The following is a 26,529-nucleotide window of genomic DNA, read 5'->3' as shown; positions in this document are numbered from 1 at the left end:
ATAAGAAACTCTTCGAACAGCGTCGCACACATTCTTAATTGAGGTACACGCACGCCGGACAGCGAACCTCCCGTGCGACGCGGGAGATGCCGTTTTCTCCGTCGGGAATCGATGTTGGCGCGGGCCCTACTACGGCTTATGTCCGAAATAAGGCCCAAGAAATAGAAAATGAAATAGCTCGAATGGCTCGATACACAGTAAATGGATTGAACAATTTTAGTGGAAAATGTCGGCGACGAAATCGTGGGGTTATTGTTCAAGCTGGAGCCGAGGTAGAGATACAGGCCCAATTTCCGGGCCTGTACCAATTACCGTGCCTTTCGGATGATTCGCACTATCTTTGCCGAAACTCTGGTTTTGTTATACTCGTTTGTTATTGTTTAATAACTCTCGTTACTATTTTCTCGTTAAATACTCGAATTTTCATTCGACGCGTAGAAAATGTATTTCGATTTTTACAGACATTTTTGATTTTAAACATATGTTTTTGCGCGATAGAGATTAGTGATGTTATCGAATGTCATGTAATTAGTAATATAGTAATGGTTTTAGGGCAGTTAAAAGAAAGTGTGTTTCTGGAAATAATTATGGGCTCTTCCAGAAGCTCTGCACCTAATTCCGTGCCCTTCCACAAGCTCTGCAGCTAATTCTGTGCCCTTTTAGGCGCTCCGCACCTAATTCCGTGCCCTTCTAGGAGCTCCGCACCTAATTCCGCGCCCTTCCATGAGCTCCGCACCTAATTCCGTGCCCTTCCATGAGCTCCGCACCTAATTCCGTATCCTTCCATGAGCTCCGCATCTAATTCCGTGCCCATCCAGAAGCTCTGCACCTAATTCCGCGCCCTTCTAGGAGCTCCGCACATAATTTTGAGCCCATCAAGAGCTCTGCACCTAATTCCGTGCCCTTCCAGAAGCTCTGCACCTAATTCCGTGCCCTTCCACAATCTTCGCACCTAATTTCGTGCTCTTCCAAAAGCTCTGCACCTAATTCCGTGCCCTTCCAAAATCGCTGCACCTAATTCCGTGCCCTTCCAGAAGCACTGCACCTAATTCCGTGCCCTTCCAGTAGCTCTACACCTAATTCCGCGCCCTTCTAGGAGCTCCGCACATAATTTTGAGCCCTTCAGGAGCTCTGCACCTAATTCCGTGCCCTTCCAGAAGCTCTGCACCTAATTCCGTGCCCTTTCACAATCTTCGCACCTAATTCCGTGCTCTTCCAAAAGCTCCGCACCTAATTCCGTGCTCCCACATAATTAAGGAAAATTTACTGTACTTCGTTGCGATCGATTCTTCTAACACACGACGATTTTCTTCGCTTCGTTCCAAATTCGACGCGACGCTGCTCTGCGAAACTTAAAACGTGTTCTATACCGCGCGACAGAGAAGAACGCAATTTTCGTCTTCCGTGTCATCCGAGGGAGATCCGTTGCAACAATTCGTCGTCGCAGGAAACGGTAATCGTAGACAGGAATATTGTTCGAACGCCGTTGCTGCGCTTTCGTAGAAGTTTAATCTGAGCATTCGTCGAGCCCGCGGGATGTTCCGAGAATCGTTGCCGATGCACATTGTAATTGGAAGATATTGTTTTTTCGACGTCTGTAAATATCGGCGGGAGGGCTTTTTATCGCGACCTTTTTATCGTGACTTGGCGCACGTGCAGACATACTGCATGTACGTATTGGGTTGGCAACTAAGTAATTGCCGATTTCAGTTGTAGATGTCTCTCACTCCCATTTTCATGATATTCGTAAATGTTATATTATAATGTTATATTATAATATTATATTATAATGTTATATTATTATTATTATTATTACTATTATTATTGTTATTACGTCATTATTATTACTACTACTATTATTATTATTACTACTACTATTATTATTATTACTATTATTACTACTACTACTATTATTATTACTATTATTACTACTACTATTATTATTATTACTATTATTATTATTACTATTATCATTACTACTACTATTATTATTACAATTATTATTACTACTACTATTATTATTATTACTATTATCATTACTACTACTATTATTATTACTATTATTATTACTACTACTATTATTATTATTACTATTATCATTACTACTACTATTATTATTACTATTATTATTACTACTACTATTATTATTATTACTATTATCATTACTACTACTATTATTATTACTATTATTATTACTACTACTATTATTATTACTACTATTATTATTACTACTACTATTATTATTATTACTATTATTATTATACAATTACCGATTGCCGAACAGCAATAAAAACGCGAATCAGGCAAAAATCCCAACGAACCATAAAATCCGTGAAAACGCGAATTAGCGTAGAAACGACCGCATTTACGGAAGCGTGAGCTCACAGAAGAAAAGAAAACACCTCGAACCTAACCGCGGTGCCATCGAAAGCATGATCGATCGCGGGCACGTGAAATCGCAGATACGATTGGTAGCGCGTAACCATTCGAAGATCAGCTGGATGGATACCGGAACGGCGAGGGGGGGGGGGGGGGGGGAGAGGGCACGCGGTGGTCCAGTTGAAAACGCGCGGCGGGACGACGAGGGGTGGAGAGGTACGGAACGGAACGGAACGGAACGGAACGAAGAAAAAGAGTAGAGAGAGGGGGGGTCACCGGTGGAAGGAGAGAGAGAAAGGAGAGCACGGAGAGCTCGTGTTTCCGGCCGGGTGAACAACAATGCCCGCTGACAAATGAGCATCCCGCCTCCATTGTTCGCTTCATCGGCACGGCGCAGCCTCTCCCCTGGTACCCACCCCGGTTCCGCTTACGCCCCCTTCTCCCCCCAAGCCGTCATCGTAGAACCCGCAACTCTCTCCCGGTCCCTCTGGCCGGCCCCTCCGCGCCCCTCTACCTCCCCCCTCTCTGCCCTCCTGTCCTGAACTGTACGTCGTCGTCGAGGCCCGCGTCCTCGTCGTCGTTGACGGCCTCGAACTGGGCCGGCTGGGGGGCCCTCGATCAACCTGATGCGGGCCAACACCGATTAAACATCTCTGCTTCGTCGAATCTCCGTCAACGGGAACCCACGGCCCCCCTCCACCACCCCCCACGGCTGTCGAACGACCCCCCACGCCCGCCCGGCCGCGCCTCGCCTCGCCTCGCTTTTGTCGTCTCCTCTGCGGCGCGTCTCTTTTTCTCCTCTATTTTTACCACCCTCATTGTTGTGTTTCCACGGGCGCGCGCGCGCGCGCGAGTCTCGCGGAAATAACGCGCGGCGCGTCGATATAGCCCGGATGGAATCCACCCTGCCTCCTCTCTCGGTTTTCATTTATTCTCGCGGCCCGCCGCGTTTCATTTTATTTCCGCTTCTTCGCTCTCTTCTTTTCGCTGATTTCTTTCTTTTTTTTTTTTTTTTTTTTTTTTTGGTTTGTACACCGACTGTACATCGAGGATTTTTCCCGTTTGGAGATCGTACGCGGTGTCCGACGCATCGGCGTCTAGCCTTCCTTCTTCCGGGGGTTGTTTATCGATCCCCCCCCCCCCCGGGGGGGACGTCGCGACGATTAACACCGACGACTTCGTCTTTTTTTAAACAATGGGGGGACGAATGTTGAACGTTTTCTTTCGGGGTCGGGCGATTCTTTTGGTGCTATGATTTTTCTTAGGGGAGGGAATTTGGGGGTGTCGTGTGGCTGGATTTATTTGGATGCTTGAATGGTGAGAGATTCGAATTTTGTAATAGACTGTACTTGATCGGTAGGATAATTCGGGCGATTTGATGTTTTTCGGTTGCAATGATTTTTCTTAGGGGAGGGAATTTGGGGGTGTCGTATGGCTGGATTTATTTGGATGCTTGAATGTTGGAAGATTCGAATTTTATAATAGACTGTACTTGAAGGGTAGGATATATATATATATATAATTCGGGCGATTTGATGTTTTTCTGGTGCAATTATTTCTCTTAGGGGATGGAATTTAGGGGTGTCATGTGACTGGATTTACTTGGATGCTTGAATATTGGTGATAAGGTAAGATATTTGAATTTTATAACAGACTGTACTTAAAGGACAGAATATAAATTTGTATGGCGAGCAGGGATGGTCAAGGTACGGCAAGGGGTTGATTCGAAAAATTCGCAGAGTATCGAGGTTATTTAATCAATGACGTCGAAATTGAAAAGTGAAAATATACAGTAGAAAATATCGGGTCAGCTATTTTGTATTTAACGAATCCTAGTAACGTTCAATTTGTTCAATAGATTACAATAAAAATGAATTTTGAAAAGCTAGTTAAAAGACCTAGTCCACAAATCCTAAATTTATGCTAGTCGACGACATCGGATATCCGAGCGTCAAATTTCGAATTATCGAAACTAACGGTGCAACTGCCGAGAGAAAAAAGCAGTTCCCATTGTCCAAACTCGGCGGTGTGTTACGCCGATGATCTTTACCATCTCTAGATTTATAAATAAATATAATATAATATGGAAATAATATGTACTATAAATAATGGAATCGGTGCTCGTGTGCTCGGTGTTGTCGACGGGTGTAACTTTCTTCGAATGGCGGCGGCTCGTGACAGTAGTTCCGTTGTATGTATGTAATTGGATGGACGCTGTAAACGTGGGGTGAGCCTCGATGACTGAGTTATGGTTGGCGTGTGTGAACAGCCGGATTGCCTATTACTGCGGACAGATTGAATTCTTTTCAGAAACATCTCGCAACAGCGTCGATCGAACGATGCAATAAAAATATATCAAAAATATATAAAAATATATATTATAATAATAATAATAATAATAATAATAATAATAATAATAATGTAATAATATATAATATATAATAATAATAATAATAATAATAATAATATAATATATAATATATAATATATCAAAAAATATATATAAAATATATAAATATACAAAGGCTGAATAGCCGCGAATATCCCGCAGCAATCGCATAAATCGGGTAGCGCGTAGTTCATTAGTTGCATCCTTCATTAGAGAGAAACGATATTCAAAATGGAGATAATTATCTGGGCAGTTTGAATTATTGCATAATATTGCCGTGATTGCGTTGAGACGATCATTAAATAGTGTCAAAATTGATTTACGCTGCCACATTTATGGTTTACCTCGTGCGCACGGTGATTATTAAATCGCTATCGCGGTCTTCAGCTACGCGAAACTTACAAATTAACAGAAGTACATACCGCGAGCAAAGTGCATACAATTAATATGATCGATCGGGCGAGTTTATTAAGTTCGAAACAACGTGGAAACGTCGATCCGCGTCGCAAACGCTAACGCTCCGCGCGACTTTTCAAGCACTTCCGACGGTCCCGCGAGAAAACGTTTCGAACGAAAGTCGATCGGTGTTCAGTCGGCTACACGTTGAAACATAGCGAATTTCGATAACTATCGTTTTTCGAGCAGAGCTCAAGGTCACCTTGATTTTTTTTAACGACACCCGGTATTTTTAATTTCACAGGGGTATTGCCGATGGAAAACTGAACCCGGCAACCTGCTGTACTGTGACCTTCGGGTGACCTTGACTTCTGCAATTTAAGTTATTCTAGCAACAAAAGCGTCGACATCGAATCGCGTCTCGTTTTTATAATTGTGCTTTCTTTAACCTTTAAGATGAGCTGCTAAAATTATGCTGAAGAAAAATTACGAAGAATTTACTATATATATAGTTATATATAATAATAGAAAAATTACGGAGAATTTTCTATATATGTATAGTTATATATAATAGTAGAAAAATTACGGAGAATTTACTATATATTTACTATATATATATATATATATATATAGTATAATAATATTATATTATATTATATTATATAGTATATATAAGTATATTATATTATATATATATTATATAGTATAATTTACTATATGTATATATATATAAACTCTGTATATATACAGAGTTTAATCCTCTGCACTCGATCGGCGTCGCTAAAAATTGCTGCACCATTTTTTGAAAAAATTCACCATCAAAGTTCGCACGCGATAAACTCTTAAAAACTATCAGCAAGCAGTTTATATTTCCAACGGCGCATCCAATAAATAGAAGCACGCCGAATGGAAAAATACAGTAGCTCGAAACAAACGCTTTCGTTTCGTGCTTGAATTCGTCTCGAGTGCAAAGGGTTACAAAAAAAAGATCTCAAAACAGCAAATCCTTCGAACATTTCTCGCGCGTTCAGAAGTCAGCAAATGAAACGACCGCACAACGGGCATTGTTCCTCGAGGCTAGACAGACAAATGCAACGTCAAAGACGTCGAGGCGAAATGAAAGTTCGACTTTCGACGAACACGGATCGGACACGAGCCTGACGAATCGCCCCTAACGCCGGCTAATTTCGCAATCATTTTTCACGACTCTGGACCCACGCCAGTGGCACAAATGTTCTCCGCTTGCCGCAAGATTTGTCAACCTAATCCGCCCTCTAAACACAGGCTTAAGTTTAAAGATGCGCGCTGGAGTGGCAGTAAAGATGGTAACGCGAGAGACTCGGAGGGGTGGGGGCGGAGGGAGGCAGATGTCGTGTAAGGATCCTCAGCATCCTCTCGGGCCCATTCATGGCTCCTGTGGCAGGGGGGGGGGGGGGTGTACCTTGCTCGGGGCCGAACAACGTCGACCGCCTGCACCACAGAAATTCGATACTCCTCGGAACCACGGAACCGTGAGTTATATCCCGCTCATCTATATTCTAACTTGTTCCAATTTCCAATTCCACAGGTCAGAAGCATCGGCGGCGGGGCCCCGAACACACCGTAAAAACGGCGTCGGTGCTCGACGGCGCGCGGTCTCCGAGGACACGCACGAAATACACATGTATCCCCGGCTTCGCGCGCAAATAAATCATACTCGCGGGAACATTCCTTGCGGTCCGTTAACCCTCGTTCATCCCTCGTTCATCGGTTCGACGTGTTTATTCCATTCGTTTCGTCCGAGCTGTCCGTTTCACCCTGCTGCGAGCCTCGAACGAGCTGAAATAACATTGAGATTGAAAGAACGCGAATATTAGCAATAACGATATTTTTATAATTTCTTCACAGAGATCGTGGTATGGATGCAATAATGAAAGTATAAACAGCTCGAGAAAATTGCATAAACAGGATTGAGTATACAGGGTGGGGCATGGATAACTCGCTTGTATTTTGGACAATGGAGAAGAAAAATGTCAGATAAAAATGCTGCGACCTTGAATGAGTTTCGTATAGTCATTGTATTCGTCTTGAAAGGCTCTATCAGAATGTGAATCAAAAATTAGGTCGTCCTGTTTAAAAGACAAGTTTGACCTTCGCGTGTCCTCTACGCCTTCACGTATAACAAAATTATTGACGTCGTATTATGCGCCCCGAGAAATGAAACGACTTTTGTCTGACACTTTTTTCCCAATTGTCGAGAACAAGCGAGTTATTGCCTCTTTTCAAATGCCCTACCGCGTATATAAATATCTATTTTTAATAAAAGAAACATAATTGTTCCTATTGTGTTGATTAAGAATATGGCGCAGCGCCTGTTAGATTTAGCGAGAAATATTTTAATATTTGAATTTAATATTAATAATATAATAATATAATATATATTATTATATGTATAATAATATAATATAATATTAATAATATTTTAATATTTGAATTTAACATTTGACTATTAGAATTTGAGGCAAATTTTGTAGCGATTTATTGCAACTAAAGCTTGCAATCCTAAATTAAAAGGTTATGTCAAGGTACACGTGTGCAGTGTACATATATCGCGCGTGTACGATACGCAAAACGTTTAATGTTTCATTGGATCGCAATTGGCTCTGTTGTTGCTCAGTTTTTCCTCGTAGATTTTCATATCGTTCAACAACTCCTCGTACGGTTGATCCACCGTGTCAGCTAATTCCGAAGATCTGTTTAAAATAACGAAAATTAGCGTGTGTAAGTAATTTTAGTAATTTCTAAATAATTAATTATTATTCACTTGTCGGCGGTCCCAATGTTGCAAAGCTTGCAAGTTCTAGTCGCCGCGAGCGCTGCTTTATCCAATCCGTGTTCGCGGAATAGTTTCAGCTGATCTTGCCACATTGTTTTCGTTAAGTTCGACGGTTCGTTTTGTTCTTCTGTGCCGATTTTACCTGAAAGTTACCGTAATCGTGAATTAAATTAAAAATAAATCTCTACTACAATAGAATAGATATAATAAAAAAAATATCACTTATATAATGCAGCACAAAAATTTAGGAACGTTATTGGACAATAACAACAAGTGGAAAGTTATTCGCAGTCGAATTCGGTTCTCAAGGATAACCTAAAATCGCGACGGTCACCTTTCGGCACGGTGTACGGCTTCAATCGAGCCTCCGAGTCAAGAAAATGCCAAAATTCTTTTACTTTAGCTCGTTGGCTATAACTGATCTTTTTGTCGAAAGACAATTCCATGCAAATTTTATCAGTACGCGACATAATGTACAAATAATACTGCTCGAACTTTTGAACGAACGAACGTCAGTTCCGGTTCAGATATCCCTAGATTGGAAAACACATGTGAATCGGTATCTAGGGAATTTCAATGCTCTCGGTGGGTAACGCAGATTTTCTACACAAGTTGAGTATTTATTATGATAAAACATTAAACGAATAATTTTACTAATATAATTTTTCGTTTAATCGATTCGAATTTGAAAAGATATATTTTCACAGATTTGTTTGAATTACGCCGAAGTTAATTTTCTAACGATGTTTCCACAAATCGATAAAACAGGAAGCTCCGCACTCGTCGTTACCGATAGTTCGTAAATTCGAGCACGTTACCAAGAGAGATATTAAAAAACGTATACTTGTTCTTCTATAAAACAAACAAAATTACGTTTACCGCTTTGTTCAACAGTAATATAAACGGTAAAAGATGCCGGCACATTTAAAAAAGTATTTCACAGAATTTTAAAAAATGTATAATTTTATACGGACATGCGCACATGCTTATGATTCTATACTATAAAATTAATTTATAAATAAATAATAAATTAAATAAATAATAATAAATTTATAACTAAATATTATTAAAATGAAAAAGATGTTCAAAATTTGCGTGATTCGACGGTAAGCAGATTTTATGAGAAATCTCTATGTTTCCGGCTGTCGGTAACGTTGCACAGAATTCGTGTTAGAAAATCGAGAATAATATGGAACCGATGGAACTGCATCACGCGATTGGTCTATTCGATGTTTGGTCTGTGGCGGCAGCTTTCAAAAAAATTCAGTTACGCTGATCGCAAAAAAGCCAGGACAGCTTGTAAACGGTCGGTCGGAGCAGGTTTATCGTCTCGATAAACGAGCAACGTCGTGATGCTTCGACAATCGGCCCCGCGTGGGTGTGGTTTCCGAATAAATTGAATATCACGGAGGAGAAGAGAAGAGAGAAATGAATTCACCGTACGGACGACGGTGATGTCATTGCCCCGACAGGTTATGAGCAGTGCGCGGCGACGATGTCAAGATGGCTGCCACGTACATCTGATCGGAGGTGTGTGCGCTCGCGAAATTCGACGCCGAACCGCGATAAAACGGGCCGTGCATTTCAACTCTCTGACATGTTGACAGTGCGTAGTTAGGTCGGCCTGTATCCATGAGGACCACTTTGCACGCTATCGATGAAAGTTCTCGTCGTCGCGGCCGGCGGCGGCTCGCATTGAATCATGTTCAGCAAAAAATTACATGTAGACGTCAAAAAGTCAACACTGAAAATTCAAGATGTTAAAAAGGATAGCGCGACGCGGTTCAAGCATCTCAAGATCGTTCTAGGTGAGCCAGCTGTTCTCTTGTCCACCGTTCGTCGCGTCCTTTCGTTGTTAGACGTTCCGAACGTTAATTCGTTCCGTTAAGACATTAACCGCGAATAACCAGTTTTCCCAGCTAATGAACACGACGACGGCTAAAGAGGGGCGACACAATTTTGTTAGGCATTTGCCGCCTACGCGTCAACTCGCCGAGACGTTATTGACGTTAACGTAGACTTTTACGAAATCCGATGGAAATTCGAATCGATGAATTCCTTCTACCGTCCATCGGGGATACACTTGGTCGTTTCCAGTCGTCAGCTGTTGTTACAATGTTATAATATTCTTTTTTCTTTTTTTTTTTCTTTAGAAACGCGCACGGCGATCTGGTTCGTCAAAACTGTAAATTATGTAAATTGAAACGGACAAAATCGAGTCGACGTGTTTTTCAACGATAATGGCCGTTATTATTTGTTGACTGTGCATTTATAATTTTCTAAATTTTTCTAAGAAATAATTTTCACATTACAAGAACATTATTGTCGTATGCTTTGACGAGGAATTAATGGAGCCAACTTGTATGCAATTAGAATTACAATGGTCGTAGTATTCATAGGTGGTCGGTATCTAATCACCAAACCGCATGACCACATTAACCAACCTACCATGGCCTCCGGTTCTGTCTAATGTTACATTATTATTATTATTAGTATACACAGACAGAACTGTGCCTTCAAACGTGGTCACGCTCGACTGTTGAATAAATTTATATTGCACCCTGTTTCTAATTAAAATTTCAAATAGTTATGTATTATTTGGGAAGGTGAATTGAAAATATTTTGTTGAATACGATGAAAATAAATTTGACTTCTGATTATTATTATTATTATACATTGACACATTATATTGACATTATTATTATTATTATTATTATTATTATTATTATTATTATACACAGACAGAACTGTGCCTTCAAACGTGGTCACGCTCGACTGTTGAATAAATTTATATTGCACCCTGTTTCTAATTAATAATTCAAATAATTATGTATTATTTGGGAAGGTGAATTGAAAATATTTTGTTGAGTATAATGAAAATAAATTTGACTTCCGACCTTCAACTCTGTATTTATAGCGTACTGGCTAATTGTTTAGAGCTTGTATGCATAAACTCTTCTGTTGATTTGCATTGTTATGGTTATAGCTAATTACGCTTCAAGAAAGAATTCCCAAAAACATGGAAGAAAATATAGAGCTATACTATACGTATAAGCATGCATATACAGTATCAGCATAAAACCCATTATGATGTCATAGCTCTTTCTATGAGACAAACCTTTTTATAGAATTGGAGGTTTGACTATTTTCGTTGAATTCATAAATGTGATATATTCGTTTGTAATATCTACGTTACAAATATTTATGCACTTAAAATATTGCAAAACAATAGAAAATGGACTTGTATGTATTAATTGTTGAAATCTTTTAAGAGTAAAATAAATTATCTTCTTTGCATCACTTTATTATCAATTTCCTGTAAAAATATGCGTCTACGATTTAGTAGCAATGTAATAATACGTATAATTAAAACTAGAATGAAAAGAAAATCAAAATTAACTAGGAATGAAGAAAAAACTACAAATTTTAATGAATCAATGTTTGATACATAATGTCCGTGTTACAGAAAATGTGGATAACGATGAAGCGAAAGGATTTTTTGAAGGCAACTTCAGCCATGTCTATTTTATTCTTTATGACTGTTTTGTCTCGGCTGAAGCGAATCTGCGGCAGAGAGGTAAGATCGTCTATAGATACGCAACAATTTAGATCTTGAAAATGTAAATTACAACTGCATTGCATATACATGTGGATATGATTGCGATATCTATTTTCTATCAGTGCAACCAAATGCAGTTTTATTTTATAGAAGTATTGAATGTGTGAAAATGAAATATCATTTTTGTATTGTCCCCGATATTATAATTATTTTACTATTTGCTTGTTTTCTCTCTATTTTGCTGTCAGAACTTTCCTTCCACATTGGTGAGTAAAAGATGAATGAATATATACATACATGTCCCAAGCATGTCACAGTTTCATTAATCTGATCGGTGTGTGTCCAATTCTACGAATACATACATATCCTTTAGTATAACTGGCATGTGCTTAGGATACTTATGACCCGGTGCTATTTTTATTATTTTTAGTCTGTTGATAAAATATAGAATGAAAATACCGCAGAAAGTGCGATATACGTTTAGTAAACAAACTTTCTTTTTTCTTGTAGTCCATAAAGCGCATAGGGAGGAATTGGAGCAGGTACTGCAGCTCTTAGAGAAAGTTCTGACCCTTCTACCCGAGCTTCTTAACAGGAGATGGCAGTGTCACAGTTTGGCAAGGATTTTGCAAAAACTTTTACACCCTGGTAATAGTTGGAAACTTCGTAGACAAGCCATAAGGTATGCAAAAGGTTCTCATCAATTATTTCAAATAGCGAAAATATCAAATTCATTATTTAGGCAGACAGTTGCAAAAAGAATAGAAATCAATTTTTCATTGATTAATTTCTACTCGATTATAAACGATTGTGTTTCATTCAAATTTATCCTAGGTATTTCATTTTATGGTACCAAGCACTTGGTGAAAATGCACCCGATCATATACATCAAATGTTTGCAAATCTGGTACCAGGGTTTCCACCCCAACAGCCATCCCCCTATAAATCTGAACGCAAGTCGGATGGAAGGAATAAACATGCGAAAGTAATTGGCAGCGATGATAAAGATAAGAAGGAGTTTTACGATACACAATTGTCACAAAGTACGTTGCATGACAATGGCTCGAATCAGTGTCCGGTCACTCCCGTTGACAGTGGACCTATTCTACCTCCGCAAAGTGGGGAAAAGCCTCTTGATAATGAGACTGTCCGATTTTTAGAAGCACTACTTGAATTTATGGTTACTCAGGTATGTTTACATTCGCATTTCTTACAATTTTTATATTGCATTATTTATTAGTACGCTTACTCTACAGCTTTCTTTCGTACGAATTACAGGTTGTAAAAATAGAATGGCGGGATAAAGCTTCACGACAGCACAAGACTTTCCAGTTTTTATTAGAACGTTTTAAAGCTACGTACCTTCGTTACATTTGTCCCGAGTTCGACGATAATTTCTCCTTGTACAAACCTAATTTAGAATTGCCTATGATGCGTAAACCAACGAATCAAAGTCAGGATAATTATGTTCTGTGTAAAGTCGCGTTGATCAAGTGGGTCGCTAGTTTTACGCATGTTGCTAGAAAAGATGGTCTCTTCGCACATCTTTCGCACAGGTATTATAATTCAATCATAAACAGTTGATGTTGTGAACATATACCGCAGGGTGTTATCTCGGTGTGTACCTATTTTTAGCACAACTCCGAACGAAGAAAACGCGGAGTCGGAGCTACGTCGTGTCTCGGTTACACAAAACTCGGCTGATTCGACTTTGCTGTCGCCCGAATCGACTGTGTCGCAACAGGAAAATCAAAATCAAGAGGACAACACCGTCTCGGCGGTTACTCTTGTCAGGGAGGTTCTTTACGGTAACAGAGACAACGTGAATTTTGTACATGAGTTATATAGACAAGCATTCCTTTTGGACTTCAATCATGCCGGTGCTATCAGAAAGGCTATAGCCGTTTATAAAGATTGGATTCAGATGAATGTGAGTAAACGAGCAAGCGTTAATATTGGTCTGGTAATAATTAATGTCGTTTTTGTAAAATACATCTTTAAAACTAATTTATTTAAGCAAAACAAAACAATTTAATCAACGATACAGTCGCCGTTGTTTTCAACTTACTTGTGCCCAACGCTCAGGTTAAAAACAAGCTCAGGTAAACGAACGACACTAAGAAACGACACTAATCATTACTAGACCTAATAAAGTGTTGTTAATAAAGTCGTGGTTGTTAATATACTCTTGGATTGTTATGTTACCAAGGAGCTTCCTCCGTTCATGTTGGAACCATTGGATACACACAAGGACAGAGATATGGAAGACAACTTCAGGAAAGATGGGAACGATTTCGACAGAAGTCCGTCTGAGTCTTATCGTCAAACGAGATTGAGAAATGATTCGTACCTCGGTGCTATACACAGAGAGAACTTGTTTATTAGAGCGGGATTGCAGAATGTTCTACAAGTATTCATCACGCAGGCTTCGAACGTGTTTTTCTTAGAGAATTACGGATCGAACGCGTCCATGACGCTGCTCGAAGAACAAACGGACAGCTGTAAAAGAGTGTTGAACGTGTACCGTTACGTCGTTATGCATTCTAGATTAGAACCGGGCACTTGGGAACAATTGCTTAGGTATACCGCGTCATGATTTACGACACTTTAGAGATACTAACATTTCAAGTAACTAATTTCATCGTTTCTTCGTTAGGGTATTGCTGCAAATAACGTCGCTCGTTCTGAACGAGAAGTCGTCCCGGCGGAAAGTTCAAGAGAGCATCGGCGGCAAACTCGCGCCTGCCATATTTCAAACCTTAATCGTCACGTGGATCAAAGCCAATTTAAACGTTATCATTTCTACCCAGTTGTGGGATCAATTCTTAGAGGTGTTGACATCTTTGACTCAATGGGAGGAATTAATTCGAGAATGGGCTGTGAGTAATAATTAGTAGATATAATTAATATGATAATATAATATATAATAGTATAAATATATATATATTATATAGTAATAATATATAATAGTAATGATGGTCTATTTCAATAATGCTTTTTTATAGAAAACACTGGACACTTTAACAAGGGTACTCGCCAGGCACGTGTACAATCTGGATCTAAATGATCTACCATTGGATAGACTAAGTGAGCAAAAGACTAAAAAGCGTCGCGGTGTTGGAAGTCGCGCCGCGTCCACCGGAAGTGTCCAGCCACCGCGCAAAGGAAGCGTCGACCAAGAGAGTCATACGGTCTCGAAAGAAAATGTTATTGGTATAAAGTAGCGATAATATTTTCCTCGAATTGTATTAGATGTACCAATGAAGCAGCCACTATTTTGTTAGAAAGATAAAACGGTATAAAATATGAATTTAAAATGTCTTCTCTTTCTCTCTCTCTCTGAATCGAACGGAAAATAGTGAACAAGATGTTGGTACACCTAATAAACTGTTTCTGAACGGCTCTAAATCTTTTCATTTCGAACAGATCACCCAATGCGAGATTTGAGGAAGGTACGACCTCTTCCACGTAGCGCGAGTGATAACACGATATACAATGCGAAAGCTCGTACAAAGCTCCACAGAAACCGTACTCACACTGTACACAGTGGCATTCCTGGTAAATATCTTAGTTCACACAGAGTTACTCTTTCTCTCTCTCTCTCTCTCTCTACTTTCTCTGTCACTCTCTCTGTCTCTTTCTCTCTCTCTAATTCGGTCGAATTCTGGTGACTTTTGCAATTCGGTAGTGCCATCTGTGTTGCTGATAGCGCGTGCAAATTTTATTTATAACTATGTCTCTTACTTTTTCGCTTGGACGCTGACACTGGTTTAAAAATAACCAGCCAGTCTAGTGTCAGCCGGACACTTGTCTCGTCTCCATTCTTTCTCCCCCCTTCATCCCCCCGTCATTCGCAATATCGTCTTCCGTGCGCTTGCTTTCCTTCTTTCAGTCGACGAGAACGTCAAATGAGAATCATCCGACACAGATATACATTTCTCTCGTACGTTTGTGGCTTATTTGTGTGTATTAAGTGTGAACAATTTCCACACGCGCAGTACTGCCCCTATCGATAGAGCAAGACATGGCACGGTTGCTATCAAGCGGCACGGCATCGTCGTCGTCGGGACAAACGAGGAAAATGTTGCCTAATAGACGTGCTAAATCCTTGGATAGCCTTGTCATTGTTGATAGCGAACCGCCGTCGCCGCGGTGCCCGTCTCCGACGCCAAGCAGCGGGGTTGACAGCAACAAAGACAGCCCCATACAAATTGAAAACATTGACGGCAGCAGCATCGGTAAGTAGTCTTGCAGCTCTACCCGCAATACGATTACGAGAACACGATGTACAGAGTGTCCCGTAAATGTCTCGCGATCCGAAAGTAGGAGGTTCCCGAGATCATTTGAAGCAACTTCTTCCTTTGCGAAAGTGTTCTCCGAGGCTTCGTTTACGAGTTATCAACGAAAAACGCTGACCAGTGAGTGATCGCGAACGGCTGACGCCCCGCCCTCGCGACCACTGCCGCCGCGTCAGCCGGCCGGCGCGACGCGGCATTGGCCGCAGGGGCGGAGCGCCGGCCGCACTCGCGCACCGATTGATTAGCGTTTCTCGTTAATAACTCGTTAACGGTGCGTCGGAGAAAATTTTCGTAAAGAAAAAAATTGCTTCAAATCACCTCGGGAATCAACTACTTTCGGATCGCGAGACATTTTTCGGGACACCCTGTACATTTTTTTAAATCATAACAGCGTGTAAGCATTCTCATAAATCATCGATGTAATACTAACAAAGATATACATATACATACGTATGATTCGCTCGATAAACAATTTGTATCACACGCTTCGCTTACAATTTCTGCGAATTAACTATATGCCCCGTCGTATGTCGAGGAATTTGTTTTCTCTTTTTATACGGACAATTCGACACACTTGTAATATTGTTTCCGTTTTATAGTGAATATGTGTACGAAACGAATATAGGTTTGTAGAAAGTTTTAGGAAAGGATCTTTCATTGAAATAAGTAATTCCATTATCGTTCGCAGACACTAATGATGCATCGGAAAGAAGATCTGTTATGGCAGGTGGTGGAGTTCGGGGATGGTTGCCAGACGTGGCGGTGGTATTATGGAGACGTATGCTGTCGGCATTAGGAGATGTAAATAACATTCAAGATCCCATTCTTCATGGTCAAGTGATGGACTACCTTGTGCAGCTAACGCAAACACTCATAAAAGTTGGTACTTGCTGGATCACAGGTTATCACAATTATCGAAGGCATTATAATGAAATAAATATTATTACTTCTGCTTTTTTTTTTTGTATGAAATAGATTCGTTTAAACCAAGGCGTGTCTGGAGATAATCAAGCGACTCCTCCAGCTCCAGAACTCATACCACCGTTAACAGTTATCGCCCCATGGTGTTTCAAGGTTGTTAGTATTTACTGAATATAATACACTTGAAAAAAGAAAAGAGATGCTAATTAAACGAATTACACACGCTTTCAGGCGATACAGCTTCCTGCACAGTTCGAAGTTGGCAAACTAGCGGCATATCGTTTGATTTGCCTTTTAACAATCCAGCCACAGGACATCAATTTACCAAAGCAACACCTGACTCTGTTTTATCGCGCGGTTCACAACGGTATCGTCAGCAACGACACCAAAGTGCTTCACGTGCTTGTTAAGTATACGGGCCCAAGGTTATTCAGTTTGAATCTTCCTGGCTCCAGTCTGTTGATCTTGGACTATATCCATGCCGCTAACGTTATATTAAGCAGCCAAGACATTGGGGTACCGTAGAATCTGCAATAATTTAATTGTACAATAATATATATAACTGTGGAGATATAAATAATAAAACTATTCTAGGCGCCAAGGACAGAAGCTGTCTCCATAATTGGATCGCTATTGTCGTTGCCTGCGACTACAATTAAATTACCGGTACTGCAACCCACTGCAACAGATATTGTAACCATGACGTGCCCGGACGCAAAAGTAATTCGATACATGTAGATAACACGAATTTGTGAACACATTGTATGTTATATGAATTGTTTTTATTTTTAGGAGCATATAATTACGATACTCCTGAGAAGCTGTAGACGCGAGCCGACTGGCATTGCAAGATGCGTAGCGCTGTCGAGCATCGCCATGTTCGTTTACAGGGAACTATGTTACAAAAATCAACACCCGAGAATCCCGGAATCCGTTACGGTTCTCCTTTTAGCGCTACGGGTAAGATTCTCGAGTCTGTTGTTCCATGGTCAAATTAAATTCTGTTCGATCAGTTTCGTTTTAGAGGAGTCTGCATGTCATATATATATACATATATATTTATCTAAATTAGATCACATTAGTTTGTGCACTTGGGACATAAACATTTTCATTGAGACAGTGTGCGCTATGTAGTATATTAATAGAATTTTTAGTTGCGATTTCATAGGTGGACTTGCCTAACAATATTTCCGTTAAATGTAGTACATGTCGTAGTAGTAGTGAAAAATTCAGTATCTCTTCCACTGAGTCTGATTGACAGCGGATGCAGGGGACAGAGCGTCGCAGAGCCGGTTTCTGTTTCCCATTAATGGACCAGGTAGTTTATATTCTTGGATTAACAAATCTCTGTCGAATCCCCTTATTATGTGTTGTTACAGTATTATACCTGTCGACTGATGTCTACGTGTCTTCTTTAAGGATGTTGTCAACATTGCATGGTGTTTTATTTGCACGAACATGTGTCTGTAAAATGTCCAACGATATTTTAATGTTCGGTCTTCATTTATTCCCATATATATTAGTGATTAACGTACTTTCTGTTTATAATACTAATTAGAGCCAACGAAAAAAATATTAACTCTAGAAATACCAGACGAAGTAATGAAAAAAACGCTACTTAGGTTATGTCATGAAGTTGAAGTTATGAAATGAAGAAAAAAATTCATTATTTGTGTACGTTGTAATAAAAGTTGTGTCGAATCACACAACGAACGTACGCGAGAAATTATTTAAACAAATAAAAAATGAGTTTACTCGCTGCATGGTACTTCTAGCGTTAATTGAATGTAAACATATTAAAATAAAAAAAATTATGCTTATTATTATTTAGGCCAGTCATGCCACCGTAGCCCAAGTGGCGTGTGATTCTCTCTTGCTATTATGTGATAAAGCTGATATCCTTTTGGAATTGTATCCAAATGTGCCATCGAAAATAATTCAGGTATGTTCTATTAAAAATTTGTAGTTGTCCAAATTGTGTACAAGTCCAACTAGTGTAACATAATCTGATATTTCTATTCCAGATTTTATCAGAAACGCTTGGATATATGAGTACACGAGACAGACGCGGTCAGTTGATAATATCAATGTTGTTCTGTTTGGGTGAATGGGCCATGCAACTAGGCCCGAGTGTCTTGCTACGTGTGTTTCAGGGGAAACCATTGTTAATGACACTATTCACTGTTAGTATTTTTAGACACACGAATGAAGCAACAATTCTATTCTCTCGCACAACTAATATGTTATGTCACTTATGTACAGGTTTTGGATAATATAGTACAAGATAAAGGTGGCAAAGGATTATTACAGCCAGGCAGAAATCACGAAGACGAAGACGACGACTTCGATCCTGATATCACTTTGGACAATTTGGCCGATGAGACCAGCATAAAATCTCCTCGCAGAGGCAATATCCAATCCGTTCAGCTGGCAGCAAAAATGGTAAAATATTACAGACGCTTCTCTACCCGAAGCATGAATTTTACATGAAACTTGAAATTCTAGGTAATGATGCATTTAATAAATCACTTGGGACACTTCCCGATGGGCATTGGAGCAGCTCGATTGTCCTCGTTGGTCGTCGAACTGGACGACGTGCCGGGAATCGATGGCGACGAATTGTCGTCCGCCATCTTTCATGCGCCGAACATGCAATTACTGATGTTATCGAATTCCGTGATAATGTCGCTTGTTGAATTGGCAGCGTTGGACGCGCCCGGCGGCGGTGTCACCGCTGGATTAACAACAGCGCCGTCGTTGGTGCGAGTTTTGTTAAGAGACTTGGCGGGGAAGGCTTCGTGGGACAGCTCTATCTTGTACAGTCAACCATCTATTGACGATGATATTCCGATAGCATTTACAAAGCACGGTAACAGAGAGATCTAGCGGCGATTCAGTCGGCTCCGTTTCGGTTTAATGCATGCGCGTCTCCGTTTTAGTTGAATGGAAAACAAAGCCGCACAGCGAGGACCTGAGCAGCGTTATAACGTCGCAAACGTGTACGCCTCGACACACGGTACGACACCGTGAACCTCATGTGTTGCCTACATTCGCGAACGGTGCAAGTGATATGGATAACCTAGATGATGTAAGGTTTGATCTTTAAATAGCTTTAGAGACATCGATGTCGATAGCAACAGTGTGCCGGTATCAAATGTATATACTTGATATTTAACGTTTCTATTCTCAGCTCTTACAGTACATAGGGCACACGAGTCCAGAAGTATTAACCAATCCAGAGATTGCGCTTAACGAGCCGGCAAATCCTCCCCAAGGTTACTACCTCGAAAGCGAAACAATTGCGACCATTCTCAGTCAGAGGAACGCAGAACAAGAGCATATCAACAATTGGAATCAGCATATTAGGTAAATCGCGTCCGAGTAAAATCGTTGTTACTCTCAATTAGATCAGTTACTATTTTTTTTATATTGTCGTCATTTCCAGTATGTGTGCCTCAGCAATAAGCCCGCCTTCTTGTCGTCCACCTCCAGCACCGTTTCATCACTGCCGCCTTCTGTTTTCGCATTTGGGTCTGTCCGGTTGGGAACAGCGCAGAAAATTGCATTTACTCTCGAAAAACGAGAAGCTGTTACGGGAACTGCGAAATCTCGATAGTCAACGGTCTAGGGAAACGCATAAAATCGCGGTGATATACGTCAGCCAAGGTCAGGAGGATAAGAACTCCATATTGAGCAACGTCACTGCTAGCAAAGAGTACGAGAGCTTCATTGCAAGATTGGCCTGGGAAGTCGAGCTTGAATCCCACACGGGTTTTCTCGGCGGTCTGGTGCCTGGTAAAGCGTCCGGTGTCACAGCACCGTACTTTGCTACATCGTTCACTGAAATTCTTTTTCACGTTGCGACAAGGATGCCTTCCGATAGTCCCGAAAGTTTGTTACAAAAGGTATTATTAATCAGTATTATTAGTAGTAGTATTGTTATTAATCGACATGAGCAACTTCGAGAAATTACGTTGAACCTTGGAAAAATTGTTTCAGACCCGTCATCTTGGCAACGATGAGATTCACATAGTTTGGTCGGAGCACTGGCGAGATTATCGCAGGGATATCATACCAACAGAATTTTGTGATGTTTTAATAGTGATCTATCCGTTACACAATAAATTGTACAGAATACAAATCTCTCGGAAAGCCGAGATTCCATTTTTTGGGCCGTTGTTCGACGAGTGTATCGTAGAGGACAAAGTTCTGCCCGGATTAGTGAGGACAACCGCTTTGGCAGCGAGCAGAGCGAAACGGTCCACGCTTACGTTGTACCAGCATTAGTGAGTACACTAATCTCGAGCGTGAAAGCAAGTAACGTTTACACGTTGCTAAAACGAAACACGTTACAGTTACGAGGAGAGAGCGAGATCCATCGATACCGTCATGAGAAATCACAAAGAAGCTACGACGTTCGAAGAGTTCACAGCCAATGTGTACTCTCCGGTGCAGCCGCCAAGTCCGTTCAGCGGTGTCTCCTCCGTATCTGGTTAGTTTGTCCTATGTTAGTACGAAAACGAACCGAGAAATCTTTAATACACGTTTCATAGAAAATATTCCAGTTCAGACTATAGACAGCGTAGCTACCGCGCAGACCGTGTTTATTTGCAGTTTAATTCGATGCACAGTTCTCATTTATTCATAGCAGCCCCCCGCCCTTCCCCCCGAGACATAAGAGTTCTCTCTAGAATGTCCGATATAGATGCTCAACAGCTTAACAGCTGATCCCTTTTTTCAATAGAATCTCTGCATGACACGTCGATCGTTTATTATTATTATTATCAATATCACACTGTCAGGATCTACAACAAGCGTGCAATCCACAGCATCGTCAAACCTCGCAGCAGCGCTTATAGATTCGCATCAGGGCCGATCCGGGATGCGAAGTTCATCGGCGGCGAGCAGCGATAACCGCGCGAATAGAGGTGACTAATTCAGTCCACTAACCCCCACCCACCTTGTAACACCATCCGACAAGGTAGTATTATAATTTATTTTTTTTTTTTCTTTGCTGTTTACGTTCTATCTATACGAAGTGTATCCTTTGTTTAATTTCTCGTCTACTCTTTTTCTTTTCCTAAATAGACTTATCTGGTAGTGGTTCTATATGTTATAATATGTTAGTACATATTGCGATCTTCTACACTGGTCCTTTGAATTTTATCCAACAAGAAAACTCGAAACTGTTTATTTATACGAGAACATACGTCCACCTTTTTCTTTTTCGTTCGAACAACATTACACAGTTTACACACGAACTTTATATTCGACTCTAAAATAATTACGATATACTTGTCGTACGGTCAGAGATAGATCTTTTCGAAGACAAGATTGGAGAAAATAATATTACAAACGCTCTTTGTTTGATAACCACATGTTTCTTAATTATATTTTTGTTAACAGTCTTACACAATCTATTCAGAGGTAAAATCCCCTTTCTATGTGCATATTAGGCATAGATCGATACAGTTTCCTTCTATTCATATTTCATTACATACGCCACTTTTGTTCGTGTTGCTTCATAGATAGAGACTACAGTGCTGTGCGTGTGTATATAGCATTTGTGTTAGTAGCCGAAACGAAAAATGTTGATACAACTTTCACGAATCAACGATCCTTCGAAACCCTCCTACAAGCATTATATATGCTGTGACTAGCTTTTTGCAAATTGTGTGTGTGTGTGTGTTCTCTTATTTGAATTTCACTTATCTATCTATCTTCTTCACAGTCTGAGAAGTCAATATGTAAATATTTTATGCCAAGTTCAATCACATAAAGTATCTATACACTCTGTCACGGTGTTTCATCTCTAGAGTGCTCGTTTTATTTTCAAGAAAAAGAAGAAAAAAATAAGATAAAATAATGGCTATTATTATTTGAAAATCACTTCATGCGATACATTTTTGTTTTTTTAGCAATTACTTTGGTATGTGTACACAGCATAAAGTACTTACTTTATTTTAAATTTCTTTTTTAGCAAATTGCATGTTTAATTTTAGTACCGTTGTAGTCTCATGCGTTAATTAAATTGCATTTTTAGCTACACACGTAATTGTTTAGCTTGGTTTATATTTTAACGAATACAATACCAAATGAAGGTAAAATCTCTTTCGCCTTGGTTGTAGTGTCCGATGGAAGCAGAGTATGGTTCAGCAATGACACACCCGAAAGTACAGCGCTTCATGGAATTTCACCTAGACCTGTAAAAAAGATGTCGTTCAAAACTGGACAGAAGCAGAGGGCAAGCACTCAACCCACGCCTCCCGATAGTCCAAGATATAAATAAGGAATTTTATATCAATATCATAAACAAAAGGAACACTTTTTTGCACAAGAGGTTGTTCGAAAAGAGAACATCCCCGAAATTGTAATTTAAGAAAATTCTTTAAAATGCTAATCGACACAATGCATTACCGATACACTACGTTACACAGAAAGGTGACCCGCTGTTCCCTGCAATGAAGCTGGTCAAGGTTATGTCAGCACCAAGAACGGCGGGTCATGTGTTACCAGTCATTTTGGATGTTATCTTTATAAGGGGTCATCGAATATATCTGATTAGTCTTAGCGTTTTCTGTTTTCCGTCCTTAGGTTTAATTTTTATATTAAATGTACAGATCGTTGTTTATTTGTTGCAACGTGAATAATTAATTTATTGGAACATAAAAGCATATATGAGAGGATTTAACGGACATAGGTAATACAATAGCGGAACTATATTTGTTATATATACAATTATTAGTGTCGTCCGGGACAACTAATTTTCATTGTACAGTACATTCTTAAGATCAGTTTATCCCCTCGTACTTGAAACTAGGTAAGCTTAAATAATTCTATCGACTAAAGAAAAGCTTCTATATTTTAATTTATATTACGAGCTCCTCGATGTTACACACATGCCTTCGTAAGGAATAACTTTTTCATTTCCTGTAATCGTAATGGGTGATAAAAGAGAACCATAATTATTATGTAATCACAGAATGTGTCTATGAGAGTGTTGATAAGAATCAAATGTTATTTTTTAACATCAACATGTTTTACATGTAGCGTCGTGTCACGGTGTCTCTTAATACTGTAATAAGTTGTACTTGAACGTGTTTGTGTATCGCGGTTGGCCGAACTTCTTTCAAACATTTTTCACACACAACTACATTCCATATCCGATTATCTTTCTTACAACTTCATTCATTCTTCAACCGAAACGCGAATAACTTTCTTTTCTTTTTTTAATACCTTTTGTTTTTGTTTTTTTGGAGAAGTCAAAGCATTCCATTGTATGCTTTCTATTTGATTTCAACGAATAGAAAGGAGAATCTTGTTGATGTCTACGTGTTACCAGGGACAAACAGTGTCTTAGTTTTTCGTGTACATCGTGTAGTGGAAGAGAGATCAAATTAGGGAACAGTTCTGTTGTCATACCAAAGTTACAGGTACTTGGTGCTTTATAATACTCGAGATATATAAGTATTTTAAATGATGTGTCAAAATGTGTTACTTCTGAGGAACGGTGAAAATCTAAAGAGAAAAAACTAAATGAAAGGAAAAGAGCTGAAACGAGATGCCCAGAGAGAGAAGTTTCAAAAGCGAATAGGAACGGAATAATGTTACGTGAGAGTAAAACATGTTTGCTTTAGAGAAAGATTTGTCTTAATACACACAGTGATAATAATCAAAGTATTAAATATATTATTGGTCGCTGTCGCTGTCGATATGAACAAAATGTTAGGGGAAAATGGTATACACATAATGTGATGAATATATATATATATATACGTATACAAGGTGATAAAAAAAGCATTCAATATTTATACGGTAATATAGGACAAGCTGTACCGAGTAAAAGAGCCTTAGTAAACATAGATCAAAAGGTCAACCGTTTCTGGGATACGAACATTTTTGTTTGCTAGCATCGTGATTGATAATAACTGTGTAATATTAACCCTTTTGCCAATGCAGCGTGTCCTATATACCATACGAATATTGAACGCTTTCTTTTCAACACCCTATATATATTGGTATTCGAATTGAGATCGTAATAGATAACACAAAAAAAAAGAAAAGGGAAAGAACACAAGATTCGAGTTTTTTTACCATTTTGAAGATTATCAAGAGACCGCATTCAAAAATGTAGGATTAGCAACGAAGATGTAGGGTGAATGATCACCAATGCGCAGACCATGGCCAAAGCAGCATTATTTTTCCACTAATTTATAACGAAGTAGTAATTGAGAAGAGCTGTGTACATATATATGTACTGTACATAAAATTGTTACGCTCGCGAAAATGACCCTCGACGTCACCGAGCGAAAAAGAAAAATTACGCTCCGCGAAATATTATGTCGCTACACTACATTTAACTGAAAACGAGAAAAATGAAAAGATATTGGTCTATACAACATATACGTATATTCGATTATATACATATAAACGAAGGGAAAAAGAACTTATTACAGTCTTATATAAGGATGCTTCTACGAAATCGTATCTAAACAGTGTACTTAATTAACAAACTATCTTCATTAGTACCATTAAAATAACTACTTGCTATTATTTATGTTATAAATATACAAATTGCTGTTAACATTACTAGCATAGCTTTCAACTATTTTTCTTACTGGACGTTGCGCTTGTAATTACACGGAACGGAACTTGCGTGAACGAACCAATCCACAGTCAATAATGCCGCATAAAATTGCAATATCAATCTTTTTCTTTTCTAATTTTTTAATCTTCATCAAGATTGGTAGCTCGAGTAATGCATAACGACGGAGATTCTTTATTCTCGATTGTTCGAAGTAGAGAGAGAGAGATGTACAAACGTCATAACTTTATAATTCTTCTTCTTTTTCTATGTAACTGAGTGTTGATGTGTGAAGTGTAAAGTTAACAATGTTACTATCAGATATCTCTGTAATTAAAAGTGTATCGCCAAGAGTTTTTGGTAGGAACCTGAAACCTGCTTTAAGGTAGTTTTCAAAAGTAGAACTGTTGTTCACCATTTAATCGCAGAGATTCGTGATCGTAATATATTTAATTTTATACCGTGCACGTATGTACAGCGAAACGTCTGATTTATAATACGAAAACAAAGCTATACACATCGATCGCACTGGTCTCATTGTATTAATCGGACGTGTCTGATTATATATAATTTTCTTTTCTCTAAATACTTAAAATGCGTTTCAATCGTTTGAATTGTTCAGCGCAATGAGAACAGCGAAATTAGAGTTTCGTAGTATTTACAAGGCGGCTCTTGAACTAATCGATAGACTTTCTGATATCTCTAATGAAAATTTCTGCTGTAAAATCTGTACCACCGAATCGGGACTTTGTAAAGAAACATTTGCAGAATTTACAGTATCATAGGGCAGAGTAGAGATCGGCTAGAAAAATTGTATTGGACGCGTTAATTAGTCCTCTATAGAGAGAGTAATGTTCGGAATTGATCCAAAAAAGACACATTGCTCTTCTGTAATTCGAATTCGTTGCCCAAAGATTTCTCTGATATTGTATTAATTATACACATTTCTCCGATGGAATGTACATTTTCTTGCACAATAAAATTGTGATGAATTAATCCTGAGAAACTTCAATGCGTAACCCAGTCGGCCAAGTCTGTCTCGACCAAATACATGTAAAACGCTTGGTGGTGTATTTTGCGAGGAAATTTATACGCATTTGGTGCCAAGGCTCTGCACGTTATTTGGCACCAAACGCATGGCGTTGCCAAAATCTTGGCAAATCTTTGCGGAACCTTGTAGCAAAATCG

The 26,529-nt window shown here is 39.3% G+C and overlaps 1 protein-coding gene and 2 long non-coding RNA genes across 15 annotated transcripts; 1 reads left to right on the top strand and 2 right to left on the bottom strand.

Moving 5' to 3' along the window:
- Nucleotides 1–7,671: 7,671 nt before the first annotated feature.
- LOC143260643 (uncharacterized) lies at nucleotides 7,672–8,116 on the bottom strand. Its single transcript, XR_013034917.1, has 2 exons — nucleotides 7,968–8,116; nucleotides 7,672–7,896 (listed from the first exon to the last, which is right to left on the bottom strand). It is a non-coding gene; the product is annotated as an uncharacterized LOC143260643 (long non-coding RNA).
- Nucleotides 8,117–9,288: 1,172 nt separating this feature from the next.
- Nucleotides 9,289–26,337, top strand: LOC117221187 (putative Rho GTPase-activating protein CG5521). Of its 13 annotated transcripts, XM_033471924.2 has the most exons (30): nucleotides 9,289–9,509; nucleotides 9,587–9,787; nucleotides 11,446–11,556; nucleotides 11,787–11,804; nucleotides 12,049–12,220; nucleotides 12,373–12,727; nucleotides 12,817–13,094; nucleotides 13,174–13,468; nucleotides 13,748–14,118; nucleotides 14,195–14,417; nucleotides 14,544–14,751; nucleotides 14,965–15,096; nucleotides 15,537–15,776; nucleotides 16,525–16,715; nucleotides 16,812–16,913; nucleotides 16,989–17,273; nucleotides 17,352–17,477; nucleotides 17,550–17,717; nucleotides 18,589–18,699; nucleotides 18,782–18,940; nucleotides 19,020–19,199; nucleotides 19,263–19,626; nucleotides 19,697–19,845; nucleotides 19,948–20,123; nucleotides 20,203–20,662; nucleotides 20,757–21,043; nucleotides 21,113–21,249; nucleotides 21,560–21,685; nucleotides 22,164–22,184; nucleotides 22,886–26,337. In XM_033471924.2, exons 2-30 carry the CDS (start codon nucleotides 9,682–9,684, stop codon nucleotides 23,044–23,046), a joined length of 5,712 nt encoding a protein of 1,903 aa, XP_033327815.1. In that variant the 5' UTR covers nucleotides 9,289–9,509; nucleotides 9,587–9,681; the 3' UTR covers nucleotides 23,047–26,337. The 13 variants fall into 13 exon arrangements, 12 of the variants coding, with proteins under 12 accessions (XP_033327815.1, XP_033327820.1, XP_033327814.1 ...); XR_004490433.2 differs by having other exon boundaries at nucleotides 9,289–9,787; nucleotides 21,560–21,738; nucleotides 22,886–23,094; XM_033471929.2 differs by having other exon boundaries at nucleotides 9,289–9,787; nucleotides 21,587–21,685.
- LOC117221192 (uncharacterized) lies at nucleotides 16,238–22,960 on the bottom strand. The gene is made up of 3 exons (XR_013034925.1): nucleotides 22,850–22,960; nucleotides 17,936–18,221; nucleotides 16,238–17,285 (listed from the first exon to the last, which is right to left on the bottom strand). It is a non-coding gene; the product is annotated as an uncharacterized LOC117221192 (long non-coding RNA).
- Nucleotides 26,338–26,529: the final 192 nt, after the last annotated feature.

This window comes from Megalopta genalis, chromosome 16, assembly GCF_051020955.1.
Source record: "Megalopta genalis isolate 19385.01 chromosome 16, iyMegGena1_principal, whole genome shotgun sequence".
NCBI lineage: Eukaryota > Metazoa > Arthropoda > Insecta > Hymenoptera > Halictidae > Megalopta > Megalopta genalis.
Note: the sequence above shows the minus strand (reverse complement) of the source record. Positions and strands in the feature narration are given on the sequence as shown.

Excerpts from the sequence above, each read along its gene's own strand:
- LOC117221187 (XM_033471924.2), top strand. The coding sequence starts at position 9,682 with ATGTTCAGCAAAAAATTACATGTAGACGTCAAAAAGTCAACACTGAAA. Across the intron at positions 15,777-16,524 it reads CATTGACGGCAGCAGCATCG|ACACTAATGATGCATCGGAA; the intron begins GTAAGTAGTCTT and ends TATCGTTCGCAG. Across the intron at positions 16,716-16,811 it reads TAACGCAAACACTCATAAAA|ATTCGTTTAAACCAAGGCGT; the intron begins GTTGGTACTTGC and ends TGTATGAAATAG.